At 35.4% G+C, this 27,025-nt stretch overlaps 1 protein-coding gene across 1 annotated transcript in view; it reads right to left on the bottom strand.

The window, feature by feature from the left end:
• CAMKMT (calmodulin-lysine N-methyltransferase) overlaps window positions 1-27,025 on the bottom strand; it is a gene marked incomplete at both ends in the record, with an annotated part of 191,540 nt that overhangs the window by 153,350 nt on the left and 11,165 nt on the right. The window contains one exon of the mRNA XM_079550239.1: window positions 25,317-25,381. Coding sequence (XP_079406365.1) covers window positions 25,317-25,381 — 65 coding nt within the window. The remainder of the gene's footprint in view (window positions 1-25,316; window positions 25,382-27,025) is intronic.

Raw genomic sequence — 27,025 nt, 5'->3', positions numbered from 1 at the left:
CAGCAATAAAATGAGGAATTTTAGCTGGTCTAGATTACTGGATTTACCACCCTGCAGTGATAGAAATAACAGACCTACTTTTCCACACACCCCTGCTCGACATCTCTTTGAAACTCAAAATGAACAATTCTATTCTCTCCAAAAAACGAAACAGCTTATTTATTCACCAAGATCACTGGAATAACTTTACATTCCCAGTCTTGGTCCTACATATGAGTATTTGCAACTCAAATAAAAAATTGGAGAATAAATCATCATAAACAACAGTTCAAGCACTGTTCCTGAAATGCTTATTTTGGTATCTGTCTCAAGTAACTCTTCCATTTTCCTTCTTGTTTGTTAATTCCCGTACAAACAAAGCAAACATATTCATAAAATTAACATTTTAACAAGTGAGTCATGGTAAAATATTCATAAGTTGCTGCTCACATTCTTTAGACTGCGAGATATCAAAGAAACAAAGACATGAGTGCAGCCCAATAATCCAGAGGAGCTGACACATCAAGAAAGATAATCATTGAGCACATTTTCCAAAAGACATCTGAGTGATTGGAGAGGGAGAGTCTTGCTTTGTTTCATTTGAGCTTTTTGCATGTAGCTCACTTAGAGTTTATCAACTACTTAATTTGCCTACAATGTTTGTCATTATTTTGCAGTGCTAGCTCTCTGCATAGATACACTTACCTACTACATTTCTATTGCAGATTTATTTAATTCCAAACTGAATTTCTTAGGAAATAACACATGCAGAAGATACCGTAAAAGTACTGCATTTTGCAGTAACTTAGTCTAACGATGTCAGTCAGTGGGACAGAAAAGCACCATAGATGTCAAACAGAAAGAAGCGGGCTCAAATTTTTGTCAGTAGTCAGCTGCAGTGTTAAAATTCATCCTCGAATCAAAGTACAGGTATGATTTTGAAGTGCTGCTTTGAGAACAATCTGTAAGTGAAGCTGACTAAAATTTAACACTGTTTGCAATGGTCCACTAAAGATGCTCAAATTAATTTATGCTTCTCTGAAGCCTCTGCTTAATAGCAGTATGACTCCAGAACAATCCAAAAAGATAAATAAAACAGATGTACATTTGCTGCTGCCAGTCCTTCTACCAGGGAGATGGAGCTGCATTTCCTGCTGCCCCAGAATGCCCACAGAATGGGACAACCATTGATGCTGCCCCTGACTATGGGTGGGAGCACAAGAAACACGCTTCAACCAACTGCACAAGTGAAAGATGGTTCATACAGAAGAAGAGATGGCACTACAAAAAACTGGAGTAGACATGAACACCCCGAGCCTAAAAACTTTTCACTTAAACACTAAAAGTACAATTTGTCCCATTAATTACTTCATAATCCTTCTATTCACATGCTTCCAGTTTACCCAAAGTCTCACATCTTAAAATCTAAGAACATTTATCTATGCTGAATGGATATTTCCTCCAAAGACAAAAGCATTTGATATTTGAATTTATAAATATTCCAATCCAACAATAAAATTTTATAAAGGCCTCACCCTGAGCCAGAATATCCTTTTAATCTACAGTGACACTGTGACATTGAATTATGTACAGTACCGCACCTCCATCAGTGAGAAATATTTAATATCATAATAGTGCTTAAAATATTATAAGCTCTAGTCCTAGTTTTAAAATAGTATAAAAGACAAAATGCAGCAAACTGAAATATTAAATGTCCCCTGAATACATTCTTAAAAGATTAATGCTTCAGAAAACATTTTTTAGCTTTAAAATTTGTAAGTGGCTTCATTAGTGAAACCTCTTAAAAAGAACAAACAAACAAAAAAAAACAACCAAAAAAAAAAAACCCAAAAAACCCACAGATTTTAGTATTTTCAATTTTAAAGGAGATAATATACAGGCATTACTGAATGTAAATATTCTTTCAATGCACAAGTTCTATTTTGTTTCCAATTCTCACCCTCATCCCACTGTGGAGGGAGGAGTGAGCACATGGCTATGTGGCACTCAACTGCTTCCAGGTTAAACCACAACAGATCTTGCATTTTTTAAGAAGATACAGATACCATATGATATAGATACTGTTCCCAATTGCATTTATCCCCAAACCCAGAGTCAGTAAGCTGGGATTCTAAATGACCATTTATGATCTGCTCAGACAGAAAGCTTACAAATCTTAGCTGTCACATTTTAGCAAATGCGTCTGATTCTTAGCCGTGCACTTTGTAAGACAACTACAGCTTGCAGACCCCAAAAGTCTCTTGAAGTTACCCAGCTACTTCTAAATGCAGTAAGATTTCGTAGCTAACACAAGGCATTATAGCACACTTAAGTGGGGCTCCTTTTTTAATAGACTTCCCATTAGGAAGACAGAAGAATACAACTTTGTAACAGTCAGTTCTGAAAAGCATTAATATCCATTCAGATGCTGAACAACAGAACAATATCGTTTTAACAGCAGTGACTGGAAAAACAAAAACAAAAAAAACAAGTAGTCGGGAATACAGTAGTAGAGCTAGAAGAGTTTCAGGTTTTTTCAACACGTTTACACAGAATCGCACGCATTACAAAGTTCATACACACAACGACCTGAAGGCATCTGATCATATGAAAGCCACAGCCAACTTCAGACTTCAGAAAGGAGTGTGCAGCCTTACAGTAGTTAGCACTGCTAGCAGAATATGTCTCGTGGTGACCAACACACTTCAATAATGACAGGATTTAGAACACGCTAAGCTGACTTTAGTATATTATACTCATAAAATGCATTGAAGAACAACATCATTCCTAAGCTCCGAATGATTATCAGGGAGCTGCAGTTAAGGATAAGAAGTGCTGCTAAGTTTTGCATAATACTTGCCATTCCAAGTAAGCACTGCTTTTCCATTCTCCTAAAAATGTCATTTAAGGGTTTCAACAGTTCTACTAAACCTAGATTGTAAGTGCCACGCTTGAATCTATTTTTTTGGATGTATGCCCAACAATAAATGATCCACAATGATCTGAGGACAGCACTCTCATCCAAGAACTTAATCAGATTAATGATGTATTTGTTTTATAAAAAAAATGAATAACATTAAGCTTGAGAATGCCTAATTTACATCTTAAATGATTGAAGGGGACAAAAAAAATAGTGGTTTTATAAAATTAAGATTACAAAATTGACTATTGTCTTGAAAATCTGCTAGTAAATTGCAGAGATGCATAATAATAAATAAGTGTTCATTAGCAGTGTTTATGTAAATTCATGAGTTGATGGTGTTCAAAAGACTTAATGATGCTTACATTTACGAAGAATTTATTAAAAGCAATGTTGATATCACACTTAGCAATGGCAGTAACACCAATATTAAATCCAGAACTTTCCAGTTCTTTTGACCCAAAGAATTTAATTAATACTTAAAAAAAAATTTTAACATACACTTGAGAATGCTGAAGGGAGAACTGAGAAAGAGGTGTGAAACCAGCAGTGATATCATTTGCATTGGGTTAAGTTTCATACAATATAAACAGATTGGCCTAATTGAACGAATTAAATTATACAAAACTAACAGATTTTATGGGGTTAAAGAGAAAAAAAAAAGTATAGATTTTTATACATTTCTTATATATAAACATTATAAACAGATAATCAGTGTTTCCTTATCACTCTCATTACTTCATTAATCGAATTTCCCAGAAATAGAAAAACAGTTCCCATTATAAGGGATTATTTTCAAAGTAAGTTACTTCACTATATTATTGGAAAACACGATTTATTACACCAAACACAGCATTTTCGTTGTCACATTAAAGTAAGCATCACTTCACAACACATACTGGTAGAGTCCATTCATTTCCAAATCTCAGTAGGTTCAGCTCAGCATCGAAAAAACAATTTGAGAAACAAGATAAGCAGTACACAGCACAGGTTGGCACTTGTCATCTGGCACAACAAATAGTCAAAGTAATCAAACAATCCCCAATTCCGCAGACATCACTCAAGATAATTTCCTTCTGCTCTTATCATAGAAATACTTCTATTTGGTAAAAGACATTTTTGCCTGGGCATATAGAGTTCTTGTAATGATGCAAGATGGTCCAGAAGCATACACGTAAGTCAGAACAACTATGGAAACAGCCCAAGACCAAAAGATATATTAGATATGCGACTACAATCAAATCCAAAGTAGCAGGCAGTAGTTTCCAGCAGACTGTTAGGAGAGCAAGTAATTCTATTTCCTTGATGGCAACAGCTTTCCCCATAAGGATTTAGAATACTTCATTAGATGTATTAGAATAAAATGCTTCCATCACCTCCAAAAGCAGGATCTCAAAGAGTAAAAACAATAAAACAAGATTTTTTTGCTACATTGGATGGAGGTGGGAGGGATATTCACTAAAGATCAGGCAAATAAAATAGCACTTCCAATGGCAAATCTTATCTTCAAACCCTGAAGAAGAAAAGAGGATGAAAGTTGAATTTCTCCACAAGATAGGTGGGTGGAAAATCTGTGACTTACATGAAGATTTCAACAAACTTGCTTCCCCACTGATGTACAAAACTCAAACTGTTTGGCATGTCTATTGAAAACCCAGGCCTACAACCGAGTAGTATAGGAACAGCAATTGCTGGCAGACTTGTATCAACAGAGCCCAGCAGTTGGCTCTATTTCAGCTCCTATCTAATCCTTATTTTATACTGCGCTCATCACCACAGTATGTGAATTCCCACTAATGCGATGTTATAGCTAAAAGACAAAGCCCACAACAAAATACTCGTAACTGTGGAAATCTGCAATTAATATTCCAGCGCAGACTTAAAGAATAGCAGAGGATGTTGGTACACAGTTATCTATATCTATAAGCGAGTTCATGCTAGCTATATTTCTGATATAGGCCGTGATCCATACATTCTGACCAACATATCAACCACCTGACACAAAAGGAACACAAACTTCACCATAGCTTCTACATGTTAGAGGAACACTTCCGTATGAATGGTGGCTAGCATGTCTGCCAGGCAGTTTTTCACAAGAACATGAAACAAATTCCAGGCACCTTCTAACTCAACACCACCTACAATATTGTCTCTGAGACAAGACCAGTGTTACTTTACCTATTTTTTTAATTCCTTTTTTAAGAGCTATGAAAAATTAGTCCAGTTTTTTCAGGTAACCTTCAACATCAACCTCACAGTGATTTATATCAGGAGCTCAAAAGAAGTCTGAGGGCACATGCATGTTCTGTGAAATGCATAAGGAGAAAAACATGGTAATTAAATAAGCATTTATCCCAGTAACAGATGCTTTTCAAACTATTTTCTGTGTACTAGTTTTGCAACATGACCCTGCAATGCAACTACCATTAAAATTGGTAGTTAATACACGACAACCTTAAACAACTTCTGCATTCACCTCATCCATGGCTAGAAAATATCCTCTAGTGCCAGATCCCTGCTGTGAGTGTTGGGAAAACTCATCAGGCTTACTGCACTAGAATAGTGTCACATACTGGGCATGAAGGGCAAGGTCCAGTATGAGGGAAAACCTATGTGGGACACAAGGCCATTAACTGCTGTGTAACAAGCACAGTCTGTTAGGTCTGCCTCTGAAACTGCTGGGAGCAAAGCATTCCTCCCCAAAACTTCAGTCAAAGCAGCCCACAGCATTTCTGCTTAGACATGTTTAAGAGAGATTGGCGGTCAATGGAGAAGGAGAAATGAAGGAGACAAGTGGAAGATAATGGAGACATGCTAGGAAGAAGGCCAGAGAAGATGCACTCTCAAAAGGATGACAGTGTCACACTTCAGCCCACTAGCAGTGGACATTCTCTTTAAAGCTATTAAAATTTTAATTGCAAACTGAAAAGAACACGTGTCATGACAAAGAGCAGCAGGACTCATGCTTATCTTTTTGTTGATATGGTCTCTATATGGTTCATCTAGTTACGTATACTAACTGAACTCCAGTGAAAAGCATTGAACCCAAAACTGAAACCCCAAAGCACTGAACTCATGATGAAAGGCAAGCATCTTGCTTTAATTTGATAACAACATGAAGCATTCAATGAGGATCTGCATCCATGTTTCTGACTTGAATTTCCAGGGGAAAAAAAAAAAAAAGAAAAAAAAGAAGTGATATTCTGAAATTAGAATATTTGGCATCGTTTGTTCTATTCATTTCACAGGACTGACAATAAAGCAACAAATAGCACACATTTTTATCTATAGTTTTCATTGGTATAATACAGAATATTTTCTTTTTAGCAAAGATATACTTAATAGAAATTCTTAGGAGAAAAATAAAAACTATCTTTTTTTTTTTTTTTTGGTAGCTCCTGCCATTTTACAGCACTTTAGTACCAGGCCTGGGGTGCTGTTCAGATTAGCAATGACTTGAATAGAAATTCATTCTTTTTCTTTGCTGAATGAATGCCATTATTTGGCTGTGGGTTATACATACAGTTATATTTCTAAGATTTTTATTCCTGTCTGTAACAGCTCAAGAATAGGAATATTACTTATGTTCCATTTCATAGTTCTGAAAGCGTTTTGACCCCACATAGAAATTTGAAGACCTTTTCTGAATAGGGCCTTCTATTCACATAATGATGTTTTTCTATATTATTTTATTAATATAAATACACTTCACCTAGTGAAAGCAGGTCTTACATAATATACAAGAGGCATCTTATTACATTGTGATAACTTTAAATAGAGCCTTTTGACTATGAAACTTATTTTTTCCACCTAAGTGGATATAAACTACACAGACAATGAGAAAAAACATCTTTCCAAATGACCTTCTGCTGATATTCAAATAAAAAGAAATTATGTAAATATTTTCGGATCGAAGTAAAATACAGTAAACAGACTTGAGTACCAAAGCAATGGAAGAGCTTATCTTGTTTCACAGAACTCTAAGTGTTTGATAGCTGTATTTTTTATTTTTTTTATTTTTTTTTTTAAATGAATGTCCATTTAGAGTTAAGTCCTTGGCAGATACTCTCTCAGAAGCTATCATTTTGCTATGGCTAGAATACATTTGTTATTTAGCACTTTTGTTTCTTCAAGCTGTTTCAGGAAAGCACGAAACCTTTGGCAGCCTAACAGTACTTCCAAAAGCAGCTGCTGTCTGCAGTGACTTGGGACAACTTTTTCAAAACAAAATATTTTGCAATCAGCCAGTTGATTAAAAGAATAATTGCAGTGCCACATTTTACGTTAGTCCTTCCTTAGTTTGCTAAACGATTTAGCATTGATTTTCCCAGTCCCTGAGCAGCCAAACTGTCCTTCAAATCGGCTCACACATGGATTCATTGTTTCACACTGAAGTCACCAAGAATTGACTGAACTCTTACCAATTTTAGCCCAGCTAATGATGGGATATTGAGGGAAATTTCTTTGATTTAAAAGCTGTTAACAATCTGTTCTCCATTTTGTCTCCATGGCTATCAAATCACAGGTTAATGGTTTAGCCATATCAATCACCTACCATTCTCCAAGACAAAATAACTTCACACATAAGAAATTGAACATTATCAATTAAAAAAAAATCCTTAAGAATATCATGGAAGCACACAGTGCCACTCCGAATACTGCTGGGACAGGTCCACCCTGCTGCCGGTGCTGGCTTTTCAAAAGGGCTTCCTGAATGGCCTCACTGGGGGTGGGGAGGGGGGGAAATCAGAGACTGGCATCTAACAAGAGTGAGAACATCCCACGCAGAGGGTGAGAGCCTACAACACTGCCCAATGTATTCTGCAGCCCCCATAATCTAACCTTTCAGTGCTGTGTCTTTCTATCTTGCTGTTCATATTCTCTTACTCCCCAAGCCTTGTGCTAGAACAGGATGAAATGAGTCGAGGGCAGAAGGATAAGAAAGACAGTCTTCATCTTCAGCAGCAGAGCCATTTGAGATAGGCTTAAAATGTTTGCAAAAATCCAGCTATGAAATTTTATTCTTCTGCATCATCTGTTCCAAGTGATCCTAGATGCTAAGGTCTACAAAATTAGGAATATCTATAAACCATGTCCCACGACTCAAGACAGAAAACAAAATTCGAAAAACAGAAAGGAAAGACAGAAACATTATGTATGATAAGATGCTTTTTCTTCAAACACTGCAGGAAAGAAAAAAGAACACTTGAATGCAAAAGTGCCTAAATGTTGAAAGTGAAGGTACCGATAAATTTAAAATGTTCAGAATGATCTTTAGGCCAATAGCTGATGATTCCCACAATACAAACTGTTAAGACTATTTGCCATTTCTAAATAACATAATAAAATGCATCTGCACTTACATACAGATTACACGTTACTTGTGAACAGAATTCCAATTAAAACCTTCCCTTTAAAGAAAGCATTTAAATATATATATATATATACACACTTATTCCAGAATAAAACAATGTGATTATTCTCACCAAATAGCCGATAATAGCATCATAATGAAGCATATTAAATATTTTTTCAAAAGGTCAATTTCTGCTAGCTGATGTGTTTGTTACTTAAAACACTACCTCAAATTACAAAAAATACACAAGCAATTTAATAATAAACTTCAAAATGTAACTCTTAAAATATATTAGTGCATCAACAGCAATCCTATTAATTGAAGCATCACTTAAAAGTGTCGATGGCTCTCACAACACAAGTTGCAATCCCTTACTAATTTAACACTATGACTTCATTTCTTGTTCTAATCTCATCTAATTTACCCTTCTTATTTCCTTCCTCTGGAAATGCTAGTTTTGCCACCCAATGAGTTTATTTCACTAGTCATTCACTTTTAACAGTAAAACCAAACTATTTGAGGGGAATAATCTCCCCGCAAATCCAACACAGGATAAAGAGCTCTTATTTATCGAGCATTTTGTGTCCTGAATTGAAGCATTACTGCGAAGAGTGAGCAATAAACAAAAACACCTCAGGGGCCTGGGAGGAGCAATGTAACCAATTACATTTAATTAAATCAAAGGATGGGAGCCCTAGGGTTGAATGAGCTGAAGAACAAATTTGCATTAACACCTAGCAGCCAAACAAGTAGTTCTTGGTTTAGTCTGGAAGTACAATTGTTGCCATCTATTCTTTGCACTGAAGGGGGGCCATTAGCTAAATTCTTAGGAATTGTTTGTCCACTGATGAGGGGCTGCCTTCTCAATGTTTTACCTCATCTCACATGAAAATTGCCTACTAAAATAAACAGCTCTTCTGAAACCTAACAAATAAACATTAGGACATGACTCACAAGTTTGCAATTCTGTAACACCTTTGTTCGGAGTCAACAAAGAGAACAATGCCAGGGCTCACACACCTGAGAGAAGCGGATACCCTACAAGCCCCATTTGGAGGAGAAGTGGGAAGAATTAACCTTAATCTGACCACAATTAATTCCAGAAACTGAAACATACAGGATAACGATTACCTACAGCACTTTCAGAATGGATGCAAACACTGAGCCTTTGGCATAATGAGAAGAGCTCCTAATACCGAAGTAATTACCAATGGCAACACAGCTCAAGCCCTCCTTTCAGAGGTGAGAAAAAGACCATGGAAGACTGAAAAGGGCAGGGAATTGAAATGAAATAACCCAAGTATAAAAATGACAGAGAAATTAAGAGCAGTGGGGCACAAAAATGCAATCTCTGAATCTTCCAAACTAGGAATTTTAGGAGAAAGCAGGAGGAAAAGACTACCTATGTTTAATTAGGTATAAACCACTTCTTCTTGACTGTTCATTGCATGGCCAAGCTAAAATAAAAAAGTTTAGATGTAAAGAGGGCGATTTTTGAAGGTGTCTATGTGGCATCTGGTAGAGCAGCAATTCTTCTTTTTAGAAAACAGACATTTTTAGGGCTTCATACGTATAATATTTTGAATTTAATTAGTGATTTAAACTTACTATCCCATACCTCACCCCAGACACAAAGTATGCCTTAATCTACATCCTCGAAAAGCATAAATTACTTTATCCTTTTTAGGTTATACAACAAATAAAAGGAATTCACTGGTTTCAAAACACTTTGCTCTAATTCTGAAGCTAAAAGGCAAAATGCTGAAACATTTTTTTTTAGGTAATCAGCGTTCATTGTGCCCTAAAACTGCAACAGCCAAGATTCTCATTTTGAAAAATACTAAGCATGCTTATATAATATTTTCTTAGCTCTTGTTCCTTGAATATTACGATGGAGAGTACAGAAAATAATAAACAACATTTGTCGAGGTCTATGTGCTTTCCAGGAGTTAGCAGCTCCCTTTTGACCTATTAATTTTCTTGCTTTGGAAGAAATTAAACTGCAGTCTTATTCTGCAAAGTGACCATATAGAAACAATTTCATTTTCACTATATAAACTTGCTGCATTTATTTACTCATAGCTACATTTGGTTCTCATAATGACAAATAAAAATAGGGTATTGCTGCCCTTTTATACACTGTTTGACTCAAAATGCTAAGAGAACTAACAGCTTGCTTTTAGGGGCACAAGAAGTCAGCTAAAGTTTTCATGGTGTTAGCTGAGCTAGTATCCAGCTTCAAGTAAATCAGAAAATCCTTTGCTCCAGAACAAACGCCCATCATAGATGTGCTTTCAGACTGCAGCAACTTCAACCACTGAAACAAGTGGCTTCACTTTACTGCGGACACATCCTACCACCTTCCATTTGTCAAAGCTTGTGTCCAACAAGGATACATGCACTGTTCGATTGTTTATTGACCTATTTATTTTAAATCTGTTTCAGGGTGGGCTAGATTTCACATTACACCACTGATAGATTAGTACCAAAAGCTTTAGAGAGAAAATGCAGTGGGAGCAGATGACCAAGAACAGGAAGCTACACAAGAGAAACAGGACTTCTTTCTTTAAACAGGGCCTAGCTGCTAGATCAGCAGAGAATAAAGAGGAACAATGCCATGAAGTGTCCAGTTTACCATTTACAAGCACCTTAACTTGGACTTTAATCTGTTTCCCAACAGATGAGAAGTCAACTATTCCAAATCACAAGTTAACTGAGTAGACAAGCGCTATTAAGTTTTTCCCTATTTTGTTTCCAAATGTGCTCAACTAACAAATTTTAAAACCACATCAAGACAAAGCACATCCTCTAGATTATGGAAGAGCAGAGGCTATGGACAATGAGAGAGAGAACTACTGAACAAAATGCTCTAAGATTTTATCTGCCATTGTGTTTAGAAGAAAAAAGCAAAGCAATGCAGTATTCTCATGAAAATAGTTGTTTTTATTTTATTTTATTTTAAACCTATGGATGGCTTGGTAATCAAAATGAATACATCTGGGTTTGAGGTATTAAATTTAGTAAATAAAAAAAAACAACAACAAAAAAATCACTTACTGGCAAATTATCTAATTTACGTCAACTTCATCTCCAAATGAAACCACCCAGTAGTATTAACCTGTTAAATTATCAGCTGCTTCTGAACATTGAGAAGTTTGAATGGGGCCTGCTGCAGCCATCCACTGCTAGAATGAAGAACATTCAGTGTTATATCTTCAGATTTGTCTACACATGGGAAAACACTGTTCTGGAGCAGTCTCCTTAAATACATACAACAGTGAGTTTTCCAGATGACTCTGATCACAGGTCTTGCTCAGCTAAGCTGTTTTCTGAGGTGTGAATTAAGACAGAATTCCCTCAAGATCAAGGAAAGCAGAATAGCAAAGCAGAGAGAAGTGCAGTAAAAAAGCTGGGACAGGTGACTGCAGGCAGAGGAAATACTGGAACAAAATAAGAAATGGACAGATTGTCTACTTGAAAAAAAAATAGAACAAACCTTAAATATGACAGTTTTAATTCACTTCCATTATTTCTCTACCAAGTATTGCAAAAGTAGCCCTTAGAATAGTCAATCTCATGATGCAACTGCCCCAGTAATTCAAAGCACAGAGAATATAAATACCAATTAGCTTTCTAACTACTTACTTTCTCACAAGATCTAAAAGAAACCACACTGACAAATGCATGTGATGAATTTACCTGCTGATGAGCAATTCCAATTCACACTGCATCCTGAACCTTACATATCAGAGAGCTACTGCTAGCAGCACAATTAATGTTTTACATTAGTCTAAGCACAAGGCAAGAAGAGGTGATGTAAAGACAGTTTCCAAATGATTGCTAACTAAACTTGAAGATTTACTATAAAAAAAGATTTTCTGAAAAAATGAAGCATTTAAACGTAGACTACTTCTGAAATTTTAAATGTTACCCTCATTTATATTCTTGGAAATTGTGCCGCTTGTTTTAGTGTTACTGCATTTATTAAAAAACAAAACAAAACCAAAAACACAACAACCACACACAAAACCACAACAAAACAAAAAAACACAGGGTTTTTGTTTGTTTTTGTTTTTTTTTACTGCAATCTTGGACGGCTCATTCAGTTTTTGAGGTCAGTACAAGTCTCATCTACAGTGACACAGTTCTGAGCTTTTTCTGTCCAAGTTTTATTCACTCAATACTATTTTCAAATCTGTTGCACTCAAAAGTTTTTCAAAAAACAATTATTTCAACTTGAATTATGTCCATTCTGATACACTCCCAGTTACCTCAGTGGAAAACTGAAATGTGCTGCCTAATTATGTGTTTGCTTCATCATTCTAATTGAACTAATTGATTTCAGCGTCCTTTAAACAAGATTCATAGTAGTGACATAAGTCACAAATGCATTTTCTATAGAGGAGACAATAATATGATATTCCACTATGCAAAGTATAGTTTAAATATAACTGAATTTTTTTTTGACTCCACACCAATTTGTAGTGGTATTCAACTGTGTCTCCTACATCATGTTTGATGTTACACTCCAAATGTGCTTAATTAGAAAGAAAAATAAATTTAACTGCTCAGCTTCAAAACTACATACAGATCTTGAATGAAGTGAACATAAGTTTCCTATGTCTTTACCAACGGTAAATGATAGCAAATGACAAAATAAACCAAGGCTCATGAATTAAAAATAACTAAAAATCACCCATTTAAAAAGACACTAATTAACCCTAGAGGGTACGTGCAGGATTTGAACCGAGTCGAAACAATGTCCAGCTTAATGCTAAGAACTTATAAGATGAGCTATCAGGGCCTATTAGTGCATTGTAAGGGCTTAGATACTTGAAGAAGTGACCCTAAAATCTCTATTCTGACCCAACTTTCAGAAACGGGGCAGAAGATTGACCTTCACACAATATAATCAGCAAAAGATCTAAAAAATGTATCTCTCTGTTATGTGAAACCACAGTTTTATTTACTCAGGCATGCTCACTTACGAGTTAAGGTCCACTCAAGCATCATTTCAAGGTTAAAGGTTATAGTATAAAGCCATTATGTTTTCAAGCAGAGTACCACGCTACCATTTGTCTTGTAGTAATATCACAATCAGATGTTACCTTTTTAGCTTGGCCCAGCAGTGAGTTTAAGACCCCTGCATACACAATGCAAAATAGATTGGTACTTTTATAAAGTCACTCAAACTGCAGTTACTAAACTTCACATCAGTGTGCATTTTGTCTAAGCTATCTAGACACACAGAGGTAAAGGTTTACGATTTGTGATCTTCTACAGATGCATTTTTATGTAATTATTAGGTGGATTCAAAGTCAGTACAAAGTTCGTAAAATATGAAGAGAAAAAAAAAAGTCAATACTTCAGTTTTCAGTTTCAGTTTCACAATGGGGTCAGCATCTTTGTCTCAGAAAACTGAAAATAGTATGCCTAAAAGAAGATGTAACGAGGACAATAAGGACTTCTAAATTTCTCATTCAAAGACTTTAAAATTCTTTGCTACTGTTCACCAGTTCCTAGCATTCCCTGCATTCCCATTCTGAATTAAGGACATTCATTGATCAAAAGATTAGTACATATCAAAAGTACGTCTCTGTACAACAATCAAATCTCAGTTTGATCACGAGAGAAAAAGTGTTTACTTGTCTTTACTCACAACAACAAACAAAAAAGACAAACTGATGATATTTATGCTAGATACAGTAAATCAGAGAAGTGCTGGCAACACTACTAAATGTGCTAACGAGTTGTTTTTTAGTATTTGTAATTCATGCCTCAGAGAAGTGGCATTTGCTACATATGCACATTGGCTTTCTCAAGCACAATACACAACTTCCGCAAGCTTTGAAGTTAGCTACATCACAAGGAAAACCATAACACTTCAGAATTTAGTTCTTATAAGAATTAATAAAAATTTAGAAGAGTAACAAATTTATTTTTTTAAACCAATAAGCTTTTCAGAACTCTTCACCAATGAGTAAAAAAAAAGTCGATGTTTCCTAAAACAGCCTTGATTTTATGTATTCTTTGAACTGATGTGGGAAGGTTCAAATCTACCTACAACTGCTACATTACTATATGCAATTTGGCTACCATGCACTAGCAATTTCTACCAAAATAAATGTATTTAAATCATACTAGCATTATGAGTCATAGCATGATTCAGAGTGTGTTAGACATACACACGCAGAAAACCTTCAAAAAATATGATTTTTTTTCTGGGTACATTTTCTGCAAAAGGCATTCCAATGCTGTTCCAGCAAGTGCTACTTCAAGGCAAGAAGGATCCTTGCTTTTGTGATCTGAGGCCCGTGCATGCAATTCTAACATTACAAATTCATAAGCAGAATTGCAATATACATTTCCACTAAAGTAATATCTAGGTTGCCAAAGAAAAAACTTGACCGAGCAAACGCCAAAATTAGTTAGGAAGTGCCACGATGATCTTAGCAAAGTTCTTGTACATGTAAGTCTTGTGAAGCAGTAAGTAATTAAATACCTTTACATACTACACTTCACATAGGGCTGCTGCCTCCCTTTAGTTCATAGAACTAAAAGCCAGTGGTCATGTAAGAATAAAACAATCGATATTCACACTCCAGTTAAACATAGCCCTGCTACATTTTTTCAGAATTATCTATTGGAGTCAAATGTCTCCAGCATTTAGCTTACAAGCTGCATGAAGACTAAATTCACTGCCTGCTTTCAGCACCTCACATGCTTTGAAAGATATTCAGCCAGCTACTTCTAACAGAACAATCCCCTCCATGTCACAGCCCTTGTTAACTGTGTCTTACAACCTTATGGTGTTATCCCAAAGGGAAGACAATTCAGAAAGAGACAGTTCTTTACACAGGGCCCTGAAGTACAGAAAGCGGAAAGATATGTACTAATTCTGTGCACCCAAAATATCTAGAACCTCAATTTTTTGAGTATTTTAATATATATATTTATACATATATGTATAATGTACATATATAATTTTTGCTTTAGCTGTTGAAATAATTTCAGATGTAACTACCTTCTGCAGATCAGAACCTGAGCTTTCACAAAAACTGTGAAATATTAAGCCATCATCACAAAACATACAGTCTGAATACAGCAGCAGATATAAAGAACAAAAAAATGTATTTTACCTGCATAGTCACAAGAGGACAACATGGACAGATGCCTGGAAATGTAGTTCTATTGCTGGCCCTGTGGGAAGCATTTTTGGGGGGGAGGTGGGTGGGAAGCTTCCTAATGCTCTTTAGCCTGAGCCAGTGTAGCCTCCTCTCCACTTCTGATTTCTAGTCTTGGTTATTCTAATCACACAAACCTGACTGCATTCATTGTGAATTCATCTCCTGTCTAGCCAATTTGGTTCTCTCTTGGGGAAAAAAACCTCACCCAATACATCTTCATTCCCAATTCCTTTTCTTGCACAGCCTTTAATATTTTCTTAATTCTTCCCACCAACACACTCCTTGCTTTATCGTAGAGTAGCTTAGGATGGAAGGTACCTTACAGATCATCTTGTTTCAACTTCCCTGCCATGGGTGGAGATGTCCATGCAGCACATTAATTTCAAATAATGCTGAAATCAGGGCTCCACAGTTGAATTATTTCAGACAAAGTATTTGAAACTAGCTTTTCTGGACAATTCAGAACAGCTTTCTCACTGCACTTAGTGTATGCCTCTCTGATCGTCCAGTCATTATCTGCCACCATGTTTTAGATTGTTTGATATTTATCATGAAAGAAGTAATACACATAAAGCATTAACTGTATTACGTAGGTAATAGTACTTTTGGAACATCAAGATCTTAACTTGTTCTGTGCTATTTAATATTCTAATTCCCAATTTAAAAAAAAGGAAAAGTTTCCTACTCATTCCTACATTGTTTCAATTATTATACTGCTTATTATTCAGCATTTAATGAAATGTTGAATAAACACTTAAAAGTTACAGTAAAACATTTAAAAGTTACAGTACTCTCATTTGATTAAATTATTGCCCTCCCCCCCCCCCCCTTTTTTTTTTTTAAACCAATTTTCAGGAGAAAACAGTGTTTCTTGTTAATTTGACAAGCCCTGCTGAAGACAATTAGATTCTTTGTGTTACCAAGGCAAGTCAAATTTCACTTGTACTAAAAACAATTGAAAAAATATGACAGTAATTCAAAAGCTGACAATGCTTTCAAACATTTGAGAAGAGATAGCACGCTGCAGCTGTAGTTTCATCCTCTTACAGTATTTATGTCACCAGTAAGCTGCTATTTCAGGAAGGTCAAAGTAAACTGTGAGGTAAAATGTTCAAAATCTTACATTTAAAAAACCTGTTAAAATCTTGTTTTTCTGCTTTTATGTACATTGTATATAGAATTAAACATCATAACTATATGCATATTAATATGTAAAATTTCACACACATATAAGGCCAATTAGGTTGATTTAGTTAATTACAAGACAATCTCTTCTAAGCAGTATAGGCATGTATTAGAACTGCTGAGTCACAGCCTGAACCACTGATTGATCACCTGAGGCAAGTTTTGGGTCAGCCATGGGAGCACAGGTGAAGGTAATTCAGCAGTGTGAACAGAAGCCAGGCACCATCCCTCCTAGACACTATTTAAGGGCTCTCCACCACTAGGGAAGAATCTCTTCCTAGGGATCCCTCCTTTTTGGAGTTTTCCCACTGTGAGCTCAGATCTGCAGATATGGGTAAGCATTTCTTCCTTGATCATCTCTTTTCCACCACAATCATCTTTCCAACTATAATACACATAAAGTACCATCCTAACCACACCACTCTCCCAACTGTACATTTGTTGATTGTACAAGGCATATTTCTCATCTTTGTTTATGAGATAAATATTTTGCAACAAGAAAAATCTCTGTATGTAAATGTTTGGATTCATAAAGTGATCTTCAAGGATATAATAGGGCTCATTACTTCCAGGAATCTGCATATTTCATTTCAACAGTACAGATTCAATAATTGATTGGAGAAAGTCTGGAAACAGAGGAGAAATTAAAGGAACAAATACCAGTTATTGCACTTGGGTAAGAACTATCAGCTGCATAAGTACACAATTCTCTATTTACCAAACCACATGCACAAAGGGGTTCTTTTAATCCACGCAATTTACCAAAAATTAATTCTTCAGATTTCTGGGATAATGTCTGGTCCATGTCTTCCACACTATTGAAAATACTTTTGGAGGAAAAAAAATAAATTAATAGCATTCTATCTAACTGAATTAAGAATAAGATAAGAGTATTTACTCCATCAAGCTAAGTACGTGAGTAATAGTTATGCACTGGATCTTCAACTGGCCATTGCTACCTAGATTAGTTTTCACCTTACTTTCCAGTCAGAACTGTCATCAGGTACAGTTTCAAATGAGTGTTTTGCAGCACAGTTTGCAAATTATGATTTTCAGAAGCTTTTTACTCAAAATAGTTTGAATGCAATCCTGTGAACTCATGCTGCATTAAGTTGAAAGGTTTTGAAAATCTTGCAGTGAAATAAGATACGTATTTCATGCATTTGAATATGATTTTTTTTAAGTGAAGAGCAGTGCAACTTTTAAAGTGTTCTTTTAAAAGTACTTGAAACCAAACCAAAATAAGGTGCAAGGTCTTTATATCCCCTCAGCTACACTTGTATGGAAAGTACGAAGAACATGGACTGTCCTTGCTACTTCTACTCCATAGTGACAGATAAGCTTACATCAAAATACAGAAAAATATCCAATCAGAAATGTAAGGAAGATATATCAGTAACTTTGTGTAGTAATAAACAGAATTTATCTACCCAAGCAGGTACTCCAACACAGCATTTCTGAACAGCTACACTAAAAGCATGCCTAGAACATGACAAGTAAAAGGAACTGTAGACAAACAGAATATTGCGAGAAATACTTAAATTCCACCCAGACTGCAACACCCTACAGTAGGTCAAGCCACATGAAACTAGTTTGCAACTATTTAATGTTAAAATGTGAAATATTTTTAGGAGCAAACTCTACAATACATTAAAAGAGTAAACTTAATTAACAACATTGTACATCTAAAAAGATGCTTACAATTGTTATCCTACCTTATCTCAATTAAAGATTTGATTAAGGTGTCATTAACAAAAGCAAAAATATGAAATTAATTAAAACAGTTCATACATTTCTCCCTCTACTAATCTAATTAACGATGTTACAGCCTATCCAAGTTCCTTTAATTCCTTTAAACAGAAAGATCCAACTTGTCATGGTAATTCATTTAGCATACATGGAATACTTCAAAATGCTTTGGATTTCAGAAGGTCAACATCAGTGAGTGAAGGCAAAGTATTCCAACATTTCATATAAAGACTAAGACAACAGATCTGATGCGGAATCCCACCTAGCTCAAAAGCAGGGCACCAAGGCAGAAAACATTGCTTCACAGTACAAAAAAAGCAACTGAAGTTACCCTAACACATCCATATATTTTTATCAAAAGGCTATCATTGGAATAGCCTGAGCAGGTGAACCAGTTACTATGACAGCTTCAAACTGATCAAGGAAGAAACAGGGTACTGAGAAGAGCTCAGCAGGACTTCTCTTCCTGGTTCGCTAAGCTGATGCCATCTTTATAAGCACAGGTAGTGTGAGATGATTTTGGAATATGCAGTAGAAGAAAATATTTTAAAGAACATAGATCCCCAGTGGCAGTTCTTCAAGTTTGTCAGAAGAATAATCAGATTTTAATAAGTTGGGAAAAGAATTACAGGACTGAACTTAAAACAAATGACTGACATTCCAAAAGAGAACAGTTTGATAAAAATAATTCTAGTAGCAAGAGTAATTTAAAAGGTACCTGCTTCTCCCCATACACTTACTTTCAGCAGCATTCCGTAAGCTTTATGCCAGTTACGTCAATGTGGCTGCTTGGGATGATGCTGTAACTTGAACCAGTGAAGTGAATGGAACAGGGAGTGGGGCGAGGAAACAGCCATTTTTTCTTAACCTTGATCATGATATGTTTTATTTAAAGTGAAGCTGCATAGTGAATAGCAAATTGCAGGTATCATAAATACGATAGTTCATTCAAAGTGATGCACTTCGTTGCTAACCAAACCTTTTTCCACTCAATTTATTTTTAGTTGAAAAATTTTTCAAGAGGGTGTAAGATTCTGACATGGTAAACAATATAAAACTGCCACGCAGACAGACTGAGAGAGTACTCAAAAGGCAAAGAGTAACAGGTTCTTGAGGTGAGTGAGGTAGGAAGCCTCAGTCAGTATGTTCTTCATGACAGAAAACAAGAAGTCTCCTCTAAAAAAAGAACAGAAATCCACACAGCAACATCTGAGAAAACGTACTCTCTTTTCTTGTTGAGCCTAAGAAATGCTACGCAAAATACAGGTGAAACTCTACTATGATAAAGGATGCCATCCTATGCTGCTCCCCAAGCATGGTAACTCAGTAGCTGCCACAAATTCTCCATGGAGGAGCACAGGTAACTTTGAGTCACTCTGTGAGAACTAAGAAGACACAGGCAGGTCTCCAAAAACATTCTCATATACTACAACTGGGAAGAAAAAATAGCTTCTACTTATATAGTTATTTGGAGGAAGGAACACAGAAGGAAAAGATTACTATTTAAAAGCTGATATTCTTTTAAGTTGAATCCAAGTTGCACATTCAGCATTTTTAAATTAGCAGTTTTAAAATGAATACAATAAAAAAGTGGACCACAAAATTCATTTTCTTCAACATCTTTCCTCGAGACTTTTTCCAAAAAGAGTGGACTGAAAATTTAAGAAAAAGCCTTTTTCTTGTTATTTGCTAGCTTCCTAATTATTTTCTTGAAAAATACAACACAAAGGGACAAAAGTGTTCTTCAATTTAGCTAGCTCACTTATGGAAAAAAACTCACATTTAAAAAGCCAAATTCTTTCAACATGAAACATATTTTGAAACAAATTTCTAAAAGTAGCACTAGTGCAAACAAAAACAGTTCAGAAGATGGCCAGTAGATGTTTTGAAATAAAAGCTGTATCCAGACGTATTTTACTCCAAGCTGTAACATCTTTCAGAAAAAAAGAATTAACCTCAAAATTAGGAAAAAAAAAAGGATTATATAACATACATATTTTTCTGGATTTCAAATTGTCTACCTGTTCTTCCTACATGAACAGAAGCAACAGAACTCAAAACCGTTAAGCCAGTATTGAAAGCTCAAGTCTTCAGGATCTAGTTGACCACAGAAACAGCAGCTTTGCAATGTGTCTGGAAAGCTCTGTAACTGTAGCACCCTCTGCTGCTTTTTCAGTTCCAAAACATGTGATTGTACACTACTAAGTAGAAAATGAGTATGTATTGAGCATGTTTCTTGCAAATGGTTATACTGTCAACCAACATTAGGTGTAGTTTACAAGACAGTGTTTTATTACTACATATAGCATAATTGCAATATATACTACATGAACACTAGAATACCTTGCTCCTATTTCTGTGTTAACATTCTGTAAAGCAGAGTTTTAAGAAAGCAGTGAAATAAAATGTGTTTTGGGAATACTACCAGATGAAAATCCCAAAGCACACTATATGTCATTGCTTAAAATTCTGCCTTACAGACACTGCATCTTGCTTAGACTTGTGGCAATTAGTAAATATCTATCTATCGTATTTTGGCCCTTAATCATTTAACTGAAATTAATGCATAATTTGAAGGGATAGGACTAAACAATATACATAATTTCAAGGGAAATGATTATACAAACTCTTCAGTCACAACAGCTTTCTCCTGTTACTAAAATAGTCAGTGGAAGGAGATCATTTATGTAAGTTCATTCTTGAATTTCCCTGGTTTTTGGGAAGTCTTTCACAGAAGAGATTTTCCCCTGAAAGGATGAATGTGGCACGTGGCTCCCAGAGCCAGCTGATGCTACCCCACAGTGCCACCACTCAGCCTTCTGCCTGGGATCCATCAGTTCTTTTAAAAGGATTGTCTTATGACTAGAGATGGCCACAGGATGTACCATCTTTCAACAGATGGCATGCTGTTGTCTAAAAGGAACACACCAATCCTTTTCTCTATCTCAGCATTTTTTTTCCCCTGCTTCCTGTTTATGCACAGGATTAAAGCTGAATGGAATGCATTTAGCATTGCATCCTATCTGTGTGGAGAAGCTGTTTAGAGTTTTCACATGCAAACTGCTCTCTCACAGCAGATGAACATGACAGATACCAAAAAAAAAATTTTACTTTTCCAGAAAAAAAAAAAAAGTAAAATTGCAGTGTCGATTTTCACTCATGACAATGATCCTACAATGAAAATGCACCTTTAGTGATGCTTCTTTAACAAAAAAAAAAATAAAAACAAAAAAAAAAAACAAACCAACCAAACAAAACAAAAAAAACCCACGTGAATACCAAATCCAAACAAGACTTTGTGCAATTTCTGGTGTCAGCACTTGGGAGACCAGCAATATGCCATTTACAGCTACTGCACTTGGCTCCATCCTTTCCCTGAAGTCTTACTGGTGTAGGGCTGCACTTTAGGAAGCAGTCACAAGTATTCCTCAAAAGCGGCTTTCTGAAATTTTATATAATGCTGCCAGCTAGTGGCACATCTTATACTGAGTTTGTGTGTACTGGGAGCGTGGAGAAAATGGTGTTAACTGGTATCTGCTCTACCACTCTTCTTTTGACAGTGTATGGTGACGTGGCCACGAGCAGAAAGATCAAAGTGAAACAAAAAGACTACAGAAATGCTCCCCCCCCCAATTTTTTTTTTTTTTTTTAATGCAAAATACTTAAAAATATTATTAGAAACACCAATCAAAGAAAACAAGTGTTATTTGAAAGGATTCAAATGATGTAATATGCAAAATATTTCAGTTTTTACAACACCTTATTTGTTTAACAGACAATTATTTCATGTTCAGTAGTCTGTAGCAAAATATTAACCTTCCTGATTCAGCATGGTAGTCAAAACACGCAGAACACTAAAATAATTAAATATTTTCTGATTATTTCAGCCCAAATCATTTAAGTTTAGTGCCCTGTAAATAAGTTATGACTTTGCAGCGCATCCTGAAAAGAACATTAAATTCTATAGTTATTTATAGATTTATTATTTATATCCTCATGGAGTACAATGCTGTTGATGGGACTGTTCAGTAACGGATAGCTCCACTAATACTGAATATTAGAAGAAATAATCTAATACTGTTAAATGCTAAAAAAATACTTGTGAAATCTTTTTTAGGGCAGACTATCACCTGATAAAGTTGTTATTGCTGTAAATAACATCATATCACTTGTTAAAAAAAAAAAAAAAAGTCCCAGCGTTCAAAATATAAGAACTGTAGTTACTCTACAACAAAAAAAAAAAGTGAAAGGAGGCAGGATTATCATCTTCCATTTCCACAGTGGATTATCACTAAAAGAAGCAAGAAATACACAGAGGCCAAAGAAAAAGTCATTTCAGATCAATGAATATGTGCACTCACATCATCCTATCAGCAGTGATCCAAATAGAGCAGCTCAGTAGCACACAGTTGGGGAAACTTTATTACGGCGATGCAATACATAGCAGCTCTGGCTTGAACAGTGGGCACCTTTATTCCATAAAGACAGTAGCAAGGAAATATGATTATTACTACTATGCTTTATTGCAGCCTTCCATTACCTGAGGAGAGCTTATAAACAGAGGAGGGAGACCAACTTCTTACGTTGTCTTACAGTGATAGAAGAAGGGAAAATGGCTTTAATCTAAAGGAGTGGAGACTCAGGTTAGATATTAGGCAGAAATTATTTATTAAGAGTGTGACAAGGCTCTGAGGTTGCCTGGAGAAGGTGTAGATGCCCTATACCTGAAGGCATTTCAGGCCAGGTCAAATGGGACCCTGGGAAGCCTGATTTAGTGGGCAGCTACTCTGCCCACAGCAAGGGGTTGAAATCAGACAAGCTTTAAAGGACCCTTCCAAGCCAAGCCATTCTGTGATTACATTTCAAGCCACTACCATAAAGCTGTCAGAAAAATAACTAATTTACAGTTACCTTGATACAGTGTAATATAGAGTGCTTAGTAAAATGGGCATAAATATGCACATCAATAGAGAGAGATAAAGACAAGGAAGCAAATCTGAAAATTGCTTAGCAAACACTGTATAATGGCACAGCATGAACCTTCAAGGCAGTACTGAAGCCGAAGGGACAAATGTGAATCTTCATATATACAGAGAAACAGTAAGAACCACAAAAGCCATATTACTTCTAAGTTAGCACTGGCGTTGTGCCTATTAGAGTGGTGAGTCTTGTTCTGCTATCTGTAATCAATAGGAAAGTGGCTGAAATACTGAAAAGGTTAATAAAAGAGTCAACAGCACATTTAACAATAGAAAAGCATATAAAACTTTAGAAGAGTAATTTATTTGTGTGTTAGCAAGGAAATTTGTATAGATCAATCACAATCTAAGTGCTTACACAAAGAACAAAGATAAAGCAGCTAACAATACTTAAAGGTACAGTGCCTTGTTCCTCTTTCCCCTTATTGAGTAAAACTTATGAATAAAAAAAGTAAGTGGTTACAAAAGTTCCCTTAGTTCCCTATTTGAAGAATCTACAGCATCAAATCCCTTTAAATGCCTTCTCTTATATAACCAAAGCATTTTCTGCCAGATCCTAAATATCTTAAATCTAAACATTTTCTTTCTAGATATCATGCCTACATCTCTACCTGACATCAGCAATAATTACAAATGTGTTTTTTTTCCCCTCAGACTTACTCATTTGGATATTTATATAGTCCTTAGATATAATTTTCATTCTGAAATCATAAAAAATTTCCCTTCTTGACAAACTGAAACCCTAATGTATTTTGTGGCAGGCCCGCGCCAGTATTTTCAATATTAATAACCAAATGAAAAGTAGCAAATTTAAAAAGGGGAGCAGAGGGCATACGATTTTTTTTTCCATTTGAAAACAAGTTTAGTTTACTTTTTTTTTTTTTTTGGCTAATGAAAAGCCCCTGTTTGTTGAAACAGCTCTGGAATACAAAGATGGGAGTTCTGAGATGAAATAAAATCTTCTCCAATATATGGTTATCTTATAGCTTTGATAACGAACAAAAGATACATGCACATTTGCTGAATATTTCACAGACCTACAGAGGCTCCCTAGCTCTGTTCTTTAAGTTTCCTTCTTTGAGAGCAACCCCTCCTCAGAAATTAGGCAAAAAAGCCTTATCAAAAAAGAAATATTTATATATCTGTAAATGTAAATTAAATAATGGTAATTATTACATTAAAAACATGTATAATTATTTTTATTTGGCTTCTTAGAGTCTGCTAAAATTTTATAATTGAGTCCATTAACAGCATGTAACATTTTATTAATGAGTATAGAGAAGCAGAGCCAGACTGGGTCAGATACTGAAGGTCCACTTAATGCTCATCTTGTTTAAGATTAATGCGGCCAGCAGCTCATGCTTAGACAAGAGTTCAAGACCAGGACAAAGATATCATCCTGCTGCCCCATTAATTGTTCTACCATCTAGCAATTCCTGAATCATAACCGATACTTTCATATTTAATAGCTACAGTGAATTTTTCTTCCATAATTTTTCTCCTCTGTCTTTAGAGCCCACTGGATGTTCTACAAGCCAAAACATCCCGTGGAGAGGAATTTCACAACTCGACTGAGTGCTTTCTTTTGTTTTTCTCCATTATAAGCTTCCCTTCTACTGGACAGAAGTATCATTATGTTTCCCCTGTTTTTATACTGTTGCTCAGATATCCAGAGATGGCCACGAGCCAAGACAAATCAATGGACTAAACTCATATTTTGTCCAACCCAGCTCAATTTCTCTGACATAGAACACAAAGATGAACTTGCATTGGGACATTTCAAGGATGTACACCCAAACAACATAAACCACATAAACCAAACTACATAAACCACTGCAATATGAAGTGCTATGGTAGTTAAATCAGCATATCTGATCACAGTAACAGGGTTTCTCAGATAAACGAAATGCAATTTCAATTCTAGCGACACAGTACTGTATCTAAATTAACAATGGACTTACAGACATTTCCTGTGTTGTCAAAGCTTGTAAGAACATCTTTAACGTTTAGGAGTCCGTTGTGCAACCTAGAAGAAAACGAACAGCAAATTCACCAACATACAAACAACAACAAAAAAACCCACTTCAAAAAAGAGGTATACTGCACATGGTGTCCATTTCTCACCCACTTCTTTTCACAGATACTGCTTTACCAACTACAGGCAAAACTGGGAGACAATCAGTGGTCTTCAAAGATTTACCACTGAAATTCATGAATCAAGAAACCGTTTCTCAGAAACTAATAGTTTATCTTTTTTTCTTTTTCTTTTCCAAAAGGAATAAGTTTCAGCCTAGTGGAAACCACATATAGGAAAGGAAGAATTTTAGTACAGCAATTTATTTGAAGAGAAAAAAAAAAAAGAGTGTTTTTAAACAGTGGTAAACAAACTCCTATTTTTCTCCACAAAAAAAAAAAACAAAAAAAACCCAAAAAAACAAGAACATTTTAAAAACATCAACAATTAAACTGATTCTGTTCAGTGAACTGCATTCTCTTTGGTTTTATATTTGTATAATTATAATTCAAGTGAAATGAACATTCAAAACTGGGGATAATTAATCAGATTTCATATAAGCTTCAAATTTTAGAGAACAGTGAGGAAATCAGTGGCAAGCTGCAGAAGGAAACCACATCAAATTTGAGCATGAATTTGCTTAAGAATCTTCCTGTGTTACAGATATCAAGCTAACTAGACTCCCAAAACATGAACTATACGTGCATATATTTGTTAACTACTCCAAGCTAATTTAGGCCCAAAAGAAAAAAAGCTAGGAAATTTTTCACTCTAGAATAATTACATCACACAGGTCTTCCACAAATGCATACAAAAGTTCTAAAACTAATTTGGCAAGGTAGCAAAATGCAAAAATGCAGTCTTTTAAAGTTTCTAATACAGCTTCCAGGGGTGTTCATGATCATACTAATTTTGAACAATTAATAGAATAAAAAAGCTTCAGCATTTACAAAATTAGTGATCATTCTCTCAGCTTATTTTTTTTTCCTTGATAGAACATTGCTGTAAAGATAGGAGAAAAATTTTTTCACAGATATGAAACTGTGTATTTTTAGTTCCAAAAGATATTTGTAGCATAACATTGGTAATTAAACATTAATGTCTGAGAAGTACCAAATGCCAAATGGACTAATTCTTAAACAAAGAAAAAAAAAAAAAGGGTAACAGAAACTGAAATAAGGTCACAGATGGGGACAAGAAAACGTATGAAAGACATTAAAAGCATCCTTCAACTGAACATCAAAGCATTCCTTCTAGCTACATTAACAAAAACAAATTTCTTGGTTGCATTTGAGGGTGGAAGCCTACAAGTATCTCGATGGAACTCCTGCACTAGAAATTTACTTTCTCTTCTTCCTTCTTTAACAAGTTTGGTTTCAGTCAGACTGGGCAACTGATCCAGAGTTAATCCAAACGAAGTCACAGAAAAATGATCAGGATTGGTAGTTCTGCTGGCTCCTTAGCATCCTAACTGTATAACCATGTGTATTTGTGACAATCTCAGGATCTCCCAGATGGTTGTGAATTTCTGTTCTCTGAACACCGGTAAGACTACAGGGAAAAGATGCAGAGATAACAAAAACAAAACAAGAAAACTTATCTTTGCTCAGTTTGATCCTCAAATAAGAAACTGATTTTTTTCTAATTCCTATGCAT

Source organism: Tetrao urogallus (genome assembly GCF_951394365.1).
Source record: "Tetrao urogallus genome assembly, chromosome: 2".
NCBI classification, from domain to species: domain Eukaryota; kingdom Metazoa; phylum Chordata; class Aves; order Galliformes; family Phasianidae; genus Tetrao; species Tetrao urogallus.
Note: the sequence above shows the minus strand (reverse complement) of the source record. Positions and strands in the feature narration are given on the sequence as shown.